Source organism: Anser brachyrhynchus, assembly GCF_964034855.1.
Source record: "Anser brachyrhynchus genome assembly, chromosome: 12".
In the NCBI taxonomy this organism is placed as follows: Eukaryota; Metazoa; Chordata; class Aves; order Anseriformes; family Anatidae; genus Anser; species Anser brachyrhynchus.
In genome coordinates, this window is record NC_137707.1 from 10,786,119 (window position 1) to 10,802,667 (window position 16,549).

The following is a 16,549-nucleotide window of genomic DNA, read 5'->3' on the forward strand; positions in this document are numbered from 1 at the left end:
TGACTTTCTTAGTCAGGTTTCTCATTTGGTTTTTGAGCAGATGTTTATATACTTATGCACCTGGCCAGTCATCTTTTTTTTTTTTTTTTGGTAGGAAGGCTCAGCAGGATGAGGGCAATATTCCTGCCAAGCTCTGTGGTTGATTTTCATGGAGAGCAGCTTGAAAAGGAAGATTCTGATATTCCTGTCCCTGCAGAACACTAACTATGACTCACAAGACCCAAAACTTTGCTGTAATCAGCTGTGAGGATGTTTCATTTCATTTTCATAATGAGTCTAATTATGAAATGAAGTTTGATCCTGTATTTCAGTAGCTGGGGTAGAGGAAGCTGTGCAGAGGTTGCTTTTTGACGTGAGTTAGAATCACACAGAGTGCAGACACTCCTCTGTCAGGCAGAGAAAATTGCAAGTGGAAAATGTATGTTTTATTTAAAAAATAAAAATCACGTTTATTTTGGGTTACTTTAGTTACTTTGGCTAGCTTTCCACCAATAAATGACTTTATTACAGTTCTGTTCTTACTGTTTAGAAACCTCATTGATGAGGAAAAGAGCTGATTAGGTGGAGCACTACATTTTCCCAAAATAAAGGCCATGTTCCACCTGAACTACTTGGATTGAAGTTTGGAGCAGCTGAAGCCTGCAGTTAAGCTGTTTAGCTTTCAAAGGTTCTGTCTATAACTTTTGCCTGGTTTGCCAAGGAAGTGGTTTTCCACCATCAGGATACTAGGGGCATTTTGCACAGGATGGTTTTATGTCAACAAATGACCCATCTGTGTAAGCATGTAATCCTCATTTTTCATTAAAAAAAAATAAAATTTGGAAATGGTATTTTTATACCTCACTGCCATATGCTTTATTTTATTAATATTATTACTATGCTATTAAGCTACTTTAAAGTTTGTAGAACAGTGCCGCATGGAATTATGTTGTCTGTTCATTGCCTCAGGAAATGTTTAGTTCAGTGCCCACGTTTCTGCAGCAGCTCTTGAAGCCCAGTTGTTATTCGTGTATTGAAAGGGCACCATCAACTTAAGCACTAAATATTTTGTGATCTACTGACTCTTGTTGCAAGTGTCATGTAAGAGTAAAATATCTGAAAGGTATGAGACGAACAATTTTGTCTTTCCAAGTTGTTTAGTCTATATACAGTAAATTTTGATGAAATAGGTATCATTGTGATTATGAGGAAGAAAAAGAAATAATAACAATCTAAAACTTCTTTTTAGATATCCAATGTCTTGGCTTCGAAGAAACCTTCTGTGCTCCTTACTTTGGTGAGTGATACTATTCTGAAGAGTAACTACCAATTTCCTTCAAAAGGAGATCAGTTCATTAAATACCTCTATACACTGTCATTCTCTCCCTATCTTTCCCTTCCCATCCTTGCCAAATTTGAGGCCATCTGTATTAATGTATTCTTCTGGCTCCTCCATGACCTCAGGATTTCTAACCTCTGGGTTTCTAGTCTATATTCTCAAAAGCTTTTCCTGTGTTCTGGCAAAACATGACAAGCCTATCTAATGTTGACCGTGCTATTCTCCAGCCTATGTAGAATGCCTTCAAACTCCATTCTTCTCTAATGCTGCTCAAGCTACGTCATGAGCATATCTGGACTTTTCTTTGGGAACCCCATAAGGATTCATGGAATTCTTATTCTGCATATACTGGGTTGATAAGAATAACTTCTGCAAGGAGGGTGTGATGGAATGCCTGCCAAGTATTTAGAAAGGGGCTTGCTCTGGAAGTGGGATGAACGAGTGGAGGTAAAGCCTGCAAGCTGCTTCTTCCCCGTCACCTCATCCCCAGCTTTTTTCCCCTGATGTGTTTGGTAAACCTCTCTCGCTGTTACGAGTATCTGATTTGTTGTCTTCAGTCTATGTAAGAAATGATTTGCGGACTCTGAGCTTTCCCTTACAGCAAATGCAGTGGCAGCTCCCGGATTTCTTGTTTTCCCATGATAGTTGCCACACAGGTCTTACAAAAAATCCCTCCTTAGGCAGACGTACAGTATGAGATCTGAGCTTTTTATCCATTAAGAAGATGTCCTAAATACAGTCTTTCTTCCACACAATGTATTAAAAGGATGAACCTATAGTTTTATTTCATGTACTTTCAGAGAAATGAGAGTGAAAGGGAGTATTTGTCCATCTTGCATTCCTTATTGTGCATTTCTGCGCATCAAGTTGTTGATTAGTTGTCTCTCTGTGAGCATCCCATTGTAGCTGGGAATTTTCACAGATTTCTTGCTGAGAGAATGGAGCTGTGATGCTTTCACATTCCTCCCACTGCCACAATGAAATTCATAGAGAACGGCAGAGCTCTTCTCCTAACGTTGGCTGAAGGGAGACTTGGTCCTCTCCTGTGGTCTCATTCTAAATAAAGAACTGTAATGCTGCTCCACAGGGTTTCCCATATGCATGTCAGAAGTGTTCGTCTGCTGTGAAGCAGCCAAAATCCTCATGCCTATGCTACTTGCTTGAATGGAAAGCTGTAGGGAAGCGGCATGCAGATTTAAATAGTAAGCATTGCCAAGGCAGTGTGGAATAATTTATATTTAAATGAAATTACTTTAGAAGAAATCTTGCCTGTTTGTTATTCCCTTGTTCTTTATTATCGTATAGGTCTCTTAGCTCCTTTCAAGGCTTAAGGGAATTCGAAATCCAAGCCTGCCGTTTTCCTAAGCAGCATATCCTAACCTGAGTTCCGTGCTGGTCTCCTTTGAAACAAATGATGTCTTAAATTGGTTTACATTTGAACAAACTGTTTTTTTTTTTGGTTGTTTTTTCTTTTCCTTTTTGTAATAGTGATTCAAGGAAATGTATAAGTTTTCCTAAAGACTTAGTGCAGTTATGTTCTCTCCATGATTTAAATTTTAAATACTTGTGTTTGGCTCAGAATCATGGTCCTTTTAATCTTTTTCCCTCCCAAGCGCGGTGTTAATACTGATAGCGGAAATATCTCCAAAGAAGCTTCATTCGAGGGAATCAGCCAGTAAGTGACACAGCTTTTTATGTATTAATTGTTTCATGGTTACATTGAATTCATCTTTATTTCACATTTAAATGATTCTTTTCCTGATAACATAATGTTGAATGGCAAATCAAATATATTGATAACTTCTTTGGAAATAAAACTTTTGACATGTTTCTACTGATTTCAAATGGGGGGTGGGGGTTGGAAAGCTTTTGCATCAAAGATCATTTGATGTTTTTTGTGTTTGTTTTAAGCAGATAAAACCAAACAGACCCACCCCTAATTTCTGTTTCCATTTTTAGGGATAGAATATTTGATTTTCAGATTTTAGAAAAATTTATTTTTAAGAGTATCTTCTTTCTTTTATTGACTTCCTTGTACAGTGTTAAGTCAGGTATTAGGAATTCTGGCATGCACATTTTTCTGAAAAGATACAGCATTACATGTCCAAAATAAAAGATCACCTTTCTGCCTAGAAATGACCTTTTACTGTCCCCTTATATTGTATTTTTATGGAGTTTGGCTACTAGTAGAGTGAAAATGTCCTCCTACATGAAGTATTTTGAAAAGGCAGTTAATAAAAATACATCAGAGACTGCTTTTGGAAGTGAAGATGATGACCTCAATTTTGAATTAAATGCAATTTTTTTTTTGATATCCTAAAATGAGATCATTTTTCATTTTATCTCAGACGTATGGCAGAAAAGAAACAAAACTTCCCATTAAAAAGCCTGTTAAAATAAACACTTGTGCTGAGATGTTGAGTAGGTGGCCTCTTGTGATCCTCGACTCCCAGTCACCCTGCTGTATTTTTCCTCCATTCACCTCTGTCCACAGCATATTAACTCTGAAGTGATAATTACAGTGCACAGAATTTACTACAATTCTGGGCAATCATTTGTATAGTCAGATAGCACGTGTTCTCCTGGGACAGTCTTTTCTCCATGTCATGTGAACTGAAGTCTGGAATCTGATCCCATAATTACTTTGTTCTCTCTTCCACAACCTAAATAGAAACTTAATGAATGTCAGGATTATTGGGGACCCTGCTGGCATTTAGACATCTTTTGCTGGCCAATATAAAGTATATAATACCAATAAAGTATAACTATTCTGAAATATAACTATTTCAGAACATAATCAAACCATTTTGAGTGAATATTTGGTGTCCTTTCTGTTGCTTTTACCAAGGAGATACTCAGTTACCTTATGCTCTGCAGGTACAGATGGACTCCAAAATCTGTGCAGAGAGATGCCTTCAGTTTTATCTGAGACACCTCCACATGAAAAATAAGCAGTTACTAACTCCAGCCGTAATTCTTTATGGGAACCATGTACAAAGGTCCATTTGAAGTATCAAAATTCCTTTTTCCTTCTGAATTTCACTGAGACACTAGAGTGTAATTAGTAACACATTCTATTACTAGTCAACATTAATGTAGGAAGCCACTCCATTTGACACTTGACTTGAGATTTTGATAGCGTGTGCTCTGAAACACTTCAATGGATTAATGGTATTTTCTCTCTGGCTTCCCAGTTTGTGGTAAACATGCTCTTTGTTTGCTCCAATTAGAGTACTTCATTCTTTAGGGGAGCTTTCTGGCAGTTTAGCAGATAACTCTTTTGAGACCTGGGATGTGCTCTCCCTCTCCACCCCTAGGCACCGAACTGTTCATTTTGATGCCTTTGACAGATCTGGTTAGTGTCTTTCCCTCTCCTCCCATACTGCAAGTATGGGAGAGCACTCATTGATTTTGTTGTTGAATATGCTGGAGATCTACTCCATCTCACCTCTTCTGACAGATACGGTGCCCTCAAACCACTTGTCACTCGAGCCTTTCCTTGATCTCCCTAACTCCTACTCCTGTCGTCTCGGGGGGCTGTCAGTTCACAGCGTGCTTAGCTTCTGTGCCTGCAGTGCACATCAGGGAGATTGAACGCTGCAAACTGAGGGTGTGCACGAGGGGTGAACTTCCTTCTAAAGTCTGCTCTCAGATTTTTGTAACTGTATATAAATCAACCAGTTTTGCATTTCTTTTTGACAGACCTAAACCAATTTCAGCATTGCTGCTTTTCAATTTCTCCTCCTTTCTTATATCACATTTCCTTTACTGAAACTCGTGTATTTCAAATGTATTGATTTGTTCTAAGAGGAGTAAAACTGTTGAGCTTGTACCAAATAACATGTTCTTTCACATCATGCTCCCTCGTGCCTACCAGCAAGGGCACATTTTCCCCTCCCACTGTCCTTTGCTTGGTGAGCCTCTGGTTCAGCTATGGTGTTGTATTTTATTCCTTTGTTCTTGTTTGTTTGTTTCCGTTTTCTGGCTACCTGCTGAAGATGTATTTGCTTGCTAGGGCTCTTTTGTGTTTCTCCTAGACCCATTTGTCTTATTTCTCCTAGACTGACTATGCTCCAGTGGTGTGCAGTGTTTTTTTTTTTTTGATTGTTTGTTTTTTGCTATGGATAATTGTGTAAGTAATGTATCACTTCCTAAAAAGCAGAATCTTGCTCTCCATGCAGGCTGTTCATCTGGTCCTGTCAGAGGCTACTTCTTTCTTGCCCTAACGATGTCGCTTCCCTGCGTTACTTTTTCAACCTTTTGAACTTCTTCTGGAACAAAATTATCTAAATTACTAGATTAATTTTTGCAGTGTAATAAATAGTCACTTGGAGCAAAGTGACTACTGTGGTCACGGGTTATTTCTATGCTCACCCTGACGATCACCCCTAAGTTATTTTTGTCCTGCTAGCAATGATCAAACTTGATTCTATGCAAATAAGAGAGCCCATAATAGTGAATTATATCAGAGCTTCTATTATTTTACATTATAGCTCTCTCTTCTGTAGCAAAGTATGCCTTATATTTAAGAGCTTTTATTTATTTATTTATTTATGAAAAGGGGGTAGGGCTGGTATGTTGCTGCAGTCTGTAAAAATGGAGATTTATTGTACTTGGAAAACCGTCCTGCTCAGCAGTAGATAGTACTGTGGTTCAGCGGAGGCAGAAGTGTGGGACAGTGACTTAACACCTGGACCATTTGATAAAGTCCTTGCTGTTAACTCCCCTGAAGTCAGCTCTGTACGCAACTGTTACGAATCCTACCAAAATTACTTTCCCTCACTTACTCCAGATAGTGTAAGTGTAGAAGGCAGATTTCTAAAGCAGTTCTAATGTATTATTTTCTAGAAAAATGTACTTCTGTCTGCCAGTAAAGGCTAGCTCCTTTTTTATTTTCTTCTAATTCATGGAACCATTTTTCAGACTGAAAAAACATACAGGAATTTTTAAAATCTAATCACGTGGCTGTTATGTAACACTTGTAAAAGTTCTGAGGTGTGTCTTACCATATAGAAAATAGATTTTGAACTTGTATGCCTAAACAGTAATATGCCACATACCCCAAAATACTGTTAACAAAGCTTTACTCACCATGTTAGGGGCTTTTCTTTATCCTCAGAATCTATTGATGTAAATGATAGACAGTTCAAGCAATTATACTTAATGTTTAATGTTTTTCAATTAATTCATTTGTCTCAAAACTGTACCTGTTGGGTATGATGAAGACTAGCTGACTGCTTGGCCAAGGCTAGTTCACTATTGCTGTGAGCAAAGTCAATCATTAGAGGAAAGATTCTCCATATTGAAGAAGAGTAGGAATTTCCAATATGTTATAATAACACATCAGAATAATGTGTTTTTAATTTTTTGTCACCATATATACTTTCTAAACTGACAAAAAAAGACTCATACAGTCACTTTTATACAGGAGGCATTGATTTCTAATCTTTTTTTTAAACTAATGAAATTGTCTTGCATGTTAAAGGACAAGTGAGTATGAAATCAATTTAAACATGCCATTCAATGTAATATTTATTACTTCTATGTTGATTAAATGGGAATATTGACACATTACAGATTGCAACAGTAGCAAATGTCATTTTTTCTTCCTCAAGACCACATCTCTCATCATCAAGTATTGTCAATTTGCAAATTGCAGTAAAATGTAGAATTGGATTGCTCTACATGATCCTCTTAGCACTAGGGCACCGTGGTTTTTAAAAGTAAATTGATTATTGTCTAGCAGGATCTAAACTTCCGAGTAGAATAAGGTAGGATTATTTTATATAGAATTTTGTGCACAAACGACATGAATTAATCACTATTTGTGCACTCCTGTTAATGATGACATGCTCTTCCCCTTGAGCATACCATTTAATTAGTAATTTCTGGAATGTGGCTTCTTTAGTTGCCTTGTTCCTAATGAAAATAAAGCATAATTTGAGTAATTAGCTTTAGATGTTTAGCAATCATAAACAGGTGGTCTTGTGGCCACTTAAAGAGGACTTGTGGTTATCACAAACTAAGCAGAATTGAGATGGTTCAGTCCTTAATTGTTGGCTTCTTTGAAAAAGCTACATACAATAGATCAGATTCTCTTCTAAATGTGAATTCATGCCGTGTCCTGCAGATCTAAGATCGTGTTTTATATTTGACAATATGTCAAAGTTTCTTGTTCAGGTGAGAGAGAGAACTGCAGTTCTTTTCATGACCTCCTGCATCCTTTCCAACACCCACCCCCCCCCCCCCCCCACCCGCACCCCTTTGTTTTAATCCTGTTGCCTTTCTTTGTGTTCAGTTAGCTTTCCAAATTGACACCAACCAGTTTTTAAGGAGCTGCTGCATGGTAGGTGGTCCCAGCCAGCAAGTAAAACTTGCATTTCTGGCAGCATAAAGATGGTTCAAGAAGAACCTTTAGGGTTTGGAAAGGCACAAACGGGTGACTTTGCTATCTAAGGATGCAGAAAGACCCTGGTACAATTAGAATTGACTTCTAAGTATTTTTTTAATTGGATTTGTGCTTTAGTTGATCCCTTTTTGAGGTATTATGGATAGCCAATAACCCGAAGTAGATTTATTTTTTCCTTCAAAATTGTGAGAAAATGAATTGTTGCCTTACAACATCCTTCTGAAGATCTGCTGGGAGCTTTGGAGCATTTTAATTCTCTTAAATGCCCTAATTGAAGAGCCAGCAGTCCTGAGTCAGACAAAAGTATCTTTGAGGGTTTTTTATGCTAACAATTTAAATGCTTAAGGAACGTTCTGCATCAAACAATGCTTGAAAATTCATTTGTGTTCCACTTAATTACTCAACTTCTTACTCCATTGGCCAGTGTAATGTTATTGTTTAGAGAGCCTTAAAATAGTTCCAAGAAGGCATGAATTGCTAATGCAGAAAATAAACAGGAAAAAAAAAAGTTTTGGAGGCAGAAGCTTTCACTTTGCCTCTTCTGTAGATGACAAAAGAAGAGGAGAGGTTATCTGTCTTTTCACAGTCTGTCTGAGCAAATCTGTTTATCATGTGCCATGTTTTGCACAAGCAAAAATTGGAATATGTAAAACAGAGGGTGAAATTAGCAATTTACTGTACTTAAATTCACTGAAGGGCTTTTGGGGAGTGAAGTTAAAATCACAGAACAGTTTTGATTGGAAAGGACCTCTGGAGGTTGATCTGGTCAAACCCGCACTCACAGCAGTGAATTGGTAACTTAAAATTTTACCTTTGTCAAAAGAAATTCTCCAAATATGTCCTGAACATGCTGTTACTCTGGTTTCTGCATGTTCTTAGAAGTATGCATCTGGTTTAGTCTTACGTATTTCAACATGAAATACTTGCACAGTGAAGATGAGTGTGTGCTTTCTTCTCAATGTGAGTTACTCTGATCAGTACTAAATTCAGATCTAATACTAGCCTTTGCAAGTTTTCACATCCTCAGAGAAGACACAGTTAAAAAAAAAAAAACAAAAACTAGTAACTATGCCATCTCTGCCTTTGTTTGCGTAGTTGTTTTTTGATGTTTGTATTTTTTTGCTGTTTCTAGATTCAACGTGAACAACAAAATCCTTCATCCTGAAATTGCAGAATGGTGAGTGGTGTAAAATCTTTGTTTGAGTAGTTGAGCATGCTTATATTGTGAACAATTGCTTCGGAGATGTTCCCTAAGCAGAACCTCCTAGTTTACTATGTTTTAAGTTTAGGCAGGTTTCACGTCGTGGGCTGGAAATGAGGTACAAAAGTAAAAATATGGTTAGGTAACAGCACTGAGAAGTGAAGAATTTATGTAATGTTTCTTAAGCCTCGAGTCTGGATATAAATTTTCATAGAATGTGTTTGGAACTAAGTCACGTTTGTGTGAATGTGAATTTGTATGAATAAGAAAAGAACTGAGGATAATTCATATTCTAGCAATGAAAATCAAAGGCAGATGAAAACTATGTCCGAACAGGTAATATTTAATAAGGTGTTATTACTTCTCCAGGATCTATTTTAACAGCATTAATTTTGCTGAATTATTACTCATGTAACTATACTTGGTAATTTTAGGGGAATTTTACTACAGCTTATCTTGAATAGAAAAATTAGTGTGTGTGACTAAGTGTATTAGTAGCTTGCAGCTCTACTGCATTTTACCAGCTTTCCTCTTTTGGTCAGCGTTGTTGACTTTGTCCTCAGAATTGCTTCATAACTAGGGCTTTTTAGTTTTCCATTTAGGAAATTAACTGAAGACACAACGTAGAGGATTTTTGTAAATGAATTAGATTTTTATATAAGCGTTTTGAGTGTATTTATCTGGAAATGAGGAAGCAAATCATTGGTTAAGAGAGATAAGCTGAGAATCTTGAAATACAAACAGGAAAGTGTGCACTCTGGCTACAACTGCTCCTCCTTCTTGCATAATACTATAACCAAGTTCTCCAAGTGACCTGGCAAGCTGTTGGAGGAGTGGAGCTACATCTTTTTGTGCCCTGTTTCTTGCCTGCCTTCTTGTACTCTTGTTAGCAGAAAAGGGTGAGGGACAGGAAAGGGAACATGGAGGGGCCTGGTCTGATTCCCAAGCTTTGATCTATAGGTACAGGCACACTGCAGGGAGACAGAGAATTTGAGCTGCAAAGGGTTTTGGATTATGGCTACAAGCTTGTTCCCAAGTCAGCTTTCCAGGTACCATTCACCATACCAGGATGTCACCTGGTGGTAATGTCTCTGTGGTTTGGTGTAGAAGGGAGGGTTAAATCTTCTTCAGGAAGCTCAGGGATGGACACGGGTGAGGTCTGTGCCCTAAGGTGACCATAAGGACATAGCAGTAAGGCAATACAAAGGCAAAACTTCGAGATGTTTGTCTTGGTATGGAGAGAATCTCTTCTACGAGTAGTGAATGCTAGTCCAGAACTCTGATTGTGCCCTCGCTGTGGTCTTACGTGGGGAGAAATACTTGGAACACTCAGTATGTACCCTCTCTGCACTTGGATTTGAAGAAAATGGAATTTTAAGCGAAACCAAAGTTCATATTTGCATTCAAGAGTGTTTTGAAAAGGTTTTATCAAGTTTGGGGGCTTTTGTTTTAAGTTAAAGGTATGTTAAAGACCATGGTTAGGTTTTAAATATCTGGTGAAATCAATATGTGAATGACAGGCTGCATATATTAAAGCTTCCTAAATTAGAAATTGCCTTGGAATCTCAAATTAATGCCCAAGAAGCTTTCTTTGGAAAACAATAACATGTTTAGAATTAAGAACATTTTTATTTTGGGAAGGTGAATTTTTGGTGGTTATTTGATATATTCGAGGGCAGGGTATGGCTTCATTTGAATCATATGCTTGCATTGATGCACACATTTCAAATTCAGCAGCTCTGGACTGTTCTGTTTTACGTGGTACTTGTCAGAAAAACTCCGTTATGTCAAAACTGCCAACGAAGTGAAATGGCTGAGCTTTCCGAACCAGCCAGGAAGAACTGTGAGCTGCAAAAGACATCTCTAGTATTCTCTTGTCTTCTAATAAAATGCAGAAAAAATGGTTCAATACTGACAAGGGGCAAAGTGTTTGTGGTTAAGGATCTGTTGCCTCCCTTTTTTACTCCATCCTTTTTCAAGATCTCTTTTTTTTTTTTTTCTGACTTACTGTGCAACTTCAGGATAAACCAGAAAAGAATCTCACTTCAGACTGAGTTTTTTAAGTTCAGCAGAAGGGTGTTTTTACTTTTTTTTGGTATGAATTTAGACATTTAAACACTTTCATATTAAATTTTAGGGTTGTCTTTTAAATCTGTTGCTGAATATATACGGAAGTATTGATTCCATTGTTTTGAAAATAAAACAGCATCTGTGAGAAGACAAATTCCAAACTTGTCCAATTCTTCTCCCTACTAATGAGAAAGAAATTTTAATACATCAGCAGTTAGTGAAATGGACTTTTTATACTGTACAGTAACATTGTCTGTATACTATAACTGTGATGTCTTAAAGCTGAGCACAAGCTTTTTGTGTTATCAGAAGTTTTTTTTATTTATGTTGCAAACCTCTAATGTGTTTTTTGACTTGTCCAAGCATTTGGTATTTGTGCAGCTGTCTTCCAGAATGTTACCAATAATGTTTCTCCTTTGCCCACTTGCATTACCATGTTGTTGGATTTTATACAACTTCAGTTAGCAAGTTTTTATGCTGAAGCTTGCAAAAGAGCATAAATATATCAACTGTGGCAGAAATTTGTATAAATGAAATGTGGAAAGGTAACAGCAAAAAAGAAAAAGGGTGAAGACAAGGCAGGAGTGCAGTCTGTTGTTTGGACAGCATCTATGCTTACTAGGTGGTTTGTAAGCGTAGTTTCCAGGACAAGAAGTGGAGGATGTACCCTGCTGTGTTCCATGTGTGTCATGGAAAGCAACCATTAACATTGCATGCACGTAGTAAAAACAGCAAAGCAAGATGACTGATGAACACCGAACTGATAACTAGCAACAATAACCAGCAACAAATACTTCTAAGGGCATATTCAGGAATGCTGAATGCACATGGAGAAACAAATCATAGAATCATAGAATATCCCGAGTTGGAAGGGACCCACAAGGATCATCAAGTCCAACTCGTGGCTCCACACAGATCTACCCAAAAACTCAGACCATGTGACTAAGTGCAGAGTCCAAGCGCTTCTTGAACTCTGACAGGCTTGGTGCTGTGACTGCGTCCCTGGGGAGTCTGTTCCAGTGCGCGACAACCCTCTCAGTGAAGAACCGCAGTTCCCGCTCTGGATATTTGGACATCTTTGAGGAAAGCACTGGTTTAGGAAAATGCAGTTGAGTTATGCAAGTTCCAGGCTCATAGATGCCTAGAATTTTGTGTGCTCTTGATTAGTGGGAAATAGATTGTGCATGAAAATTGGTGTCTAGCCCCGTAAAATGACCAAAGTCATTTCAGGACTGGAATGATACTTTCTTGTACTAACGCTTTTCTGTTGGATGACTGGCATGTGTGAAAAGATGACCTCATATGGCAAGTGCAAATAAAAGCCCAAAGTATATGTAGAAGAGGAAAGTGAGGAAGAAGTGTCTTTACACTACTAAAAAAAAATAAAAAAAAAGTGTAGGTTAATTCTGAGAGTGTTAAACTTGTGCTTCTATTTTGCCTTGATTTCATTGAGTGGTTTGCCTGTTGATTTAAGAACTGCATTACGTGCTGAATTTGTACATTTTTGCAATTGCATTAGCTGGAGCCTGGAAATGATTTGTTCCTGCTAAAATATTAATTCAGTATTCAGTGTGTAACTGGTCTAAAAGCTGTTCTTAGTAGAACATCAAAGTTCACGTTAGTACTCAGAGGTAGGGCTTTCTAGCATTATCTTGGAAGTGGGAGGGAAAAAAGTAAAGAAAACCCTGGATCGTTCATCACCCATGAAATCATACTGCGGTGCTAACAAAAAGTGCAGAACTGGCAACACTTCAAACCTGGCTTGGGTGAGTGCTACTTTTTATCACAGTCAGTCAGGAGGTGTTGAGATACCCTTCTGCTACCCAAATATTCTGGTGGGAGCTCCATCGACAGTACTGTTGGAGTCAGCATAGGAGCCCAGTGACTTCTTCTTAGGGGATCTGCTTGCAGATAAAGTTGATGTTGTTTCCTGCATGATTGTACACCTTCTGACTCCCCTACTAAGAGTTGGGTAGTGACTTTTGTTGGTCTCAGAATGACTAAATGTTTTCTGTAAAATGTTTCAGTGCTTGACCTTGGGCGATTGAAGGTGATGAATCCCATACAAATTTGAACTCTAAGGCTAAATATGAATTTGTATATGCAGAAAGATACCAGAGCAGTTGTGGTTTCAAATAAATACCTTGACCCTGAATGAAGCCTTATGATCAAGTCAAGTAAAATAGATTCTAATACTGTTTGCACTTGCAGCTAAGCAGTTACTAAGCTGTATTATTACCAGATCCCAATAAAGAGATGAGACATCTGAATTATGAAACAGCCTATTTTTCAAGCACTTGTAGAGCAGGAATATGTACTGTGTATTGAAAGTAATATAAAGGCACATCAAACAAATATTAAATTACCATGCTAGCACATGCAGTCTTCCAAAGAACAGGGTTTAAAAAAAAAAGAATCTGTAAGCCTTTGCTACCTCATTCTAACATGAATATATTTGAGCTACTATTCTTTGTCTCAGCTAAAAAGCAGAAGTTTGTTTCCTCATCCATGGTGAGGAGCTTATACTGTTCCAGTGTAATTTTTTCACCTTGGTGCACATTTTAAAACTTAGTACTTCTCATTCTCATTGCACATAATGATCTTATTGTGTCATATTCCAGTTTAATAAGGTTGTCTAATAGGTTGTCTAATCCATTCCCCTCTGCTGTTTTCCTGTTTGTAAGAACATTATGATTGATCAACATTTAAAAAAAAAAAAAAAAAGGTATCTTTACTCTTGCCAGAAAAGTTGTTTTTGAATGGGAATGGCTGTGCCACATAGCAGTGCAGTCACTGTCTGTGGGAAATGCTCTTATCACACATCGGAGGCCCTGATGGCTCAGTAATCTGTTTCTGGACTCATTAAAAAACTACAGGAGCAGAAGTATAGTAAACAGTCTTCTATAGCAGTATAAGTAAAAGCAAGTTATAATAAAAAAAAGAGGTGTCTTGGTGACAGTTTCAAAATATAACAGTTATGGTACTTCATAGCTGCTCCACGCTCTGGAATGGAATTGGAAAATACAATTTAAATATTTTCACCAAATTCAATAGATGTAGTCCTGTTCTTTGTAAACTGCAAGTAAGTATTTCACGACTGCCTTAGAGACAGATGTGAGAAATATTAAATCTCTATGCATAGCAGCAGCAGAGTAGGCGATTTTCAGTAGAAGGTATGGAGCTGTCTCTGCTGCCCTGTTGGTATCACACAAAATAGCTGCTTTTATTTGAAATAGATGGTAAAAAGCAGTGCAAGTAGATAAGAGTTTAATGTTAATTTTTTTAGATGAGTTCAGAACTGAGTATCGAGGCTCATGTATATAGATGCGTGTTCAGCATCGCATAAGGCATGAAGAACAGGGTGTTGGGTTTTCTGTTTTGTTTTCTGGAAACATTTGAAAAAGAGCGGGCCTTGTGGCTGCAGGTTCTGCCTCTGTGGTTTCTGAATTTCATGGTTTGGGTCTTTTTAAATACTAAACAGACATAGAATTTATTCCCTCCGCTACCCCTTGAGGTACTGTAAGTAGGTGGGGGTTGGGATTGTGCTGAATAGAAATTCTGTAGCTCTGGAAATTTCATTATGTAAAGTAGTTTCAAATTGTGTTTAAAAAAGTAAATCAAGTATGCTAGTAGAAATGTTCCACTTGAAGTAGTGTTTGAGTGATGACAAATCCATTGCTTTTGTTCCAAATGTATTGTAGAACGAGTTGAAAAAATGTTGATTGGACCACTTGTTTATTCATATTGAAATAATACAGGGTGGTGTTTGAAATGCTATGACTTTCCTTTGTAAGATTGTTTTGCTAATGGTGAATCAACGCCAACAAAACCTCACTGTCATGAATGCTGTAATAGCTCTTCGCTCTTCAGGTGTACATGATCTAATTTTACTGTAGGTGATGAATATTATTTTCAGGTTATTTTGTATTCTTAAGCTGAAAAGTTGCAACCTAACCTGATATGTGTTCTACTTTTCTTTAAGTCGTGTGATTAAGACAGACATGGAATTGGAAGTTCTGCGCTACACCAATAAAATCTCCAGTGAAGCTCATAAAGAGGTAATAGATCCTTTACTGTTAATAATTTTTGCTCTTAGTGTAACAGTAGTACTCAGAAAATGTTCCCAGCAGCCCTGAATTGCTTAGTAATAAAATAATAGAAAGGCTGGATAGAAATAAGAGGGTAATATCCCTCCTATTACGGCCCAGTAATATACCTTGCATTGTCCTTGAACTCACCGGTGCATTTGCAATGTGTGAGAAATGAAGTGTGGTTTTGGTTAAGAGCTGGAGCCTCAGCAGAAGGTGACCTGCTTGCAGTCTATCTGTCCTGTATGCACAAATACCTGTATAGTGATGGAGAAAGAAGAGATCAGGATTATTTTTATTCTGGCCCATGTAAGTGTGTGCAGCTCTGAAAAGTTTCACTCCAGCAGTTTGCTCAGCCCTTATAAACTGAAGGAGTGTTTGCATGCACAGTGGAGGAGAGTGCAAGTTTCCTTAGAGTGCTCCTCAGAGCAATCTGCTCTGTATGTGCTCCCATGCCCCTATGCCCCCAGTACAGTGCTTCAGCATGCTGTTCTGTCAACGTAACAGCACGGCAAAAATAAAGCCAGGCTGAGCAAGGCTGCTCAGGTTGGACCTAACACACTATCAGTAGTCCTACTGCTCTACTGGTATTGATGGTATCACTGATCTGAGTATCCATCCTTCTCTGCATAGTGACGCAGAGATGCCATGAGTTCTGCACAACAACCACAGGGAGCTTAGGGAAAAGCAGCTGATGCGGTTACTGATTAAACAGTTGTCTTTGCCCTGGCTCCACAAACTTCTGAACTGTGAAGCATGAAAATATTTTAAGGAGAAATTGTAAAGTTGCAGTTTGAATAAGGTCACTTGCATTCATTCTCTGTGGTCCTTCATAATCCTTGAATAATCTCATCCCATCTGAGATAATTCCTTCCCTAAAGTAGCTGCCTAGAACTTCCATAATACAGAACCAGGCAAAGGAATAACACTGGTGCATGTTCTCAGCAAATCTGAGAGTAAAATTCAGACTTACGAGGTGTTAACAATGTTGACTCTAGTAGATTTCTATTGATTCAGATTAGAAAGTACAAAAGCAAATCTTCCTTTGTAGCATGTTCCAGCTCAGTTTTGTTTTGCTGGTGTTTCATGTGCGTAAAACAAAAGGACTTGCTGCCAGGTTCACCAGAGCTTTCAGAATTAAGCTTTGGTATTTTGATGAGCTGCACTTCATTAGGATATATTTTGGCAATTAAACTTGTTTTATTGCTGGAGACTGTAGGCATTTATAAAGATTAAAATGGGTTTGATTTCTAATGTAGTTTTAAAATACATTTACTAATGTAAATTTATATGAAGTACAGATGAAGTATTTTTGCAATATAGGTTCCTCTGGAAATAGTCATGTCATAAATTTATAAATACGTGATTCCCTCTTGTTAAGAATGTCCCATGTTAATATGTATCTTACAGGTAATGAAGGCAGTAAAAGCTGGTATGAAAGAATATGAGCTGGAGAGGTAAGA

The 16,549-nt window shown here is 37.7% G+C and overlaps 1 protein-coding gene across 3 annotated transcripts in view; it reads left to right on the plus strand.

Annotated features, from left to right (window-relative positions):
- The window catches only part of PEPD (peptidase D), a 134,791-nt gene that overhangs the window by 22,041 nt on the left and 96,201 nt on the right, over positions 1-16,549 (plus strand). For all 3 annotated transcript variants that reach the window (XR_013938464.1, XM_080552747.1, XM_080552746.1), the window contains 5 exons: positions 1,229-1,276; positions 2,932-2,993; positions 8,860-8,904; positions 14,981-15,056; positions 16,497-16,543. Coding sequence is in view for 2 of the 3 variants with exons in the window: in XM_080552747.1 (XP_080408873.1) it covers positions 1,229-1,276; positions 2,932-2,993; positions 8,860-8,904; positions 14,981-15,056; positions 16,497-16,543 (278 nt within the window). In the remaining variant the exon portion in view is untranslated. The remainder of the gene's footprint in view (positions 1-1,228; positions 1,277-2,931; positions 2,994-8,859; positions 8,905-14,980; positions 15,057-16,496; positions 16,544-16,549) is intronic.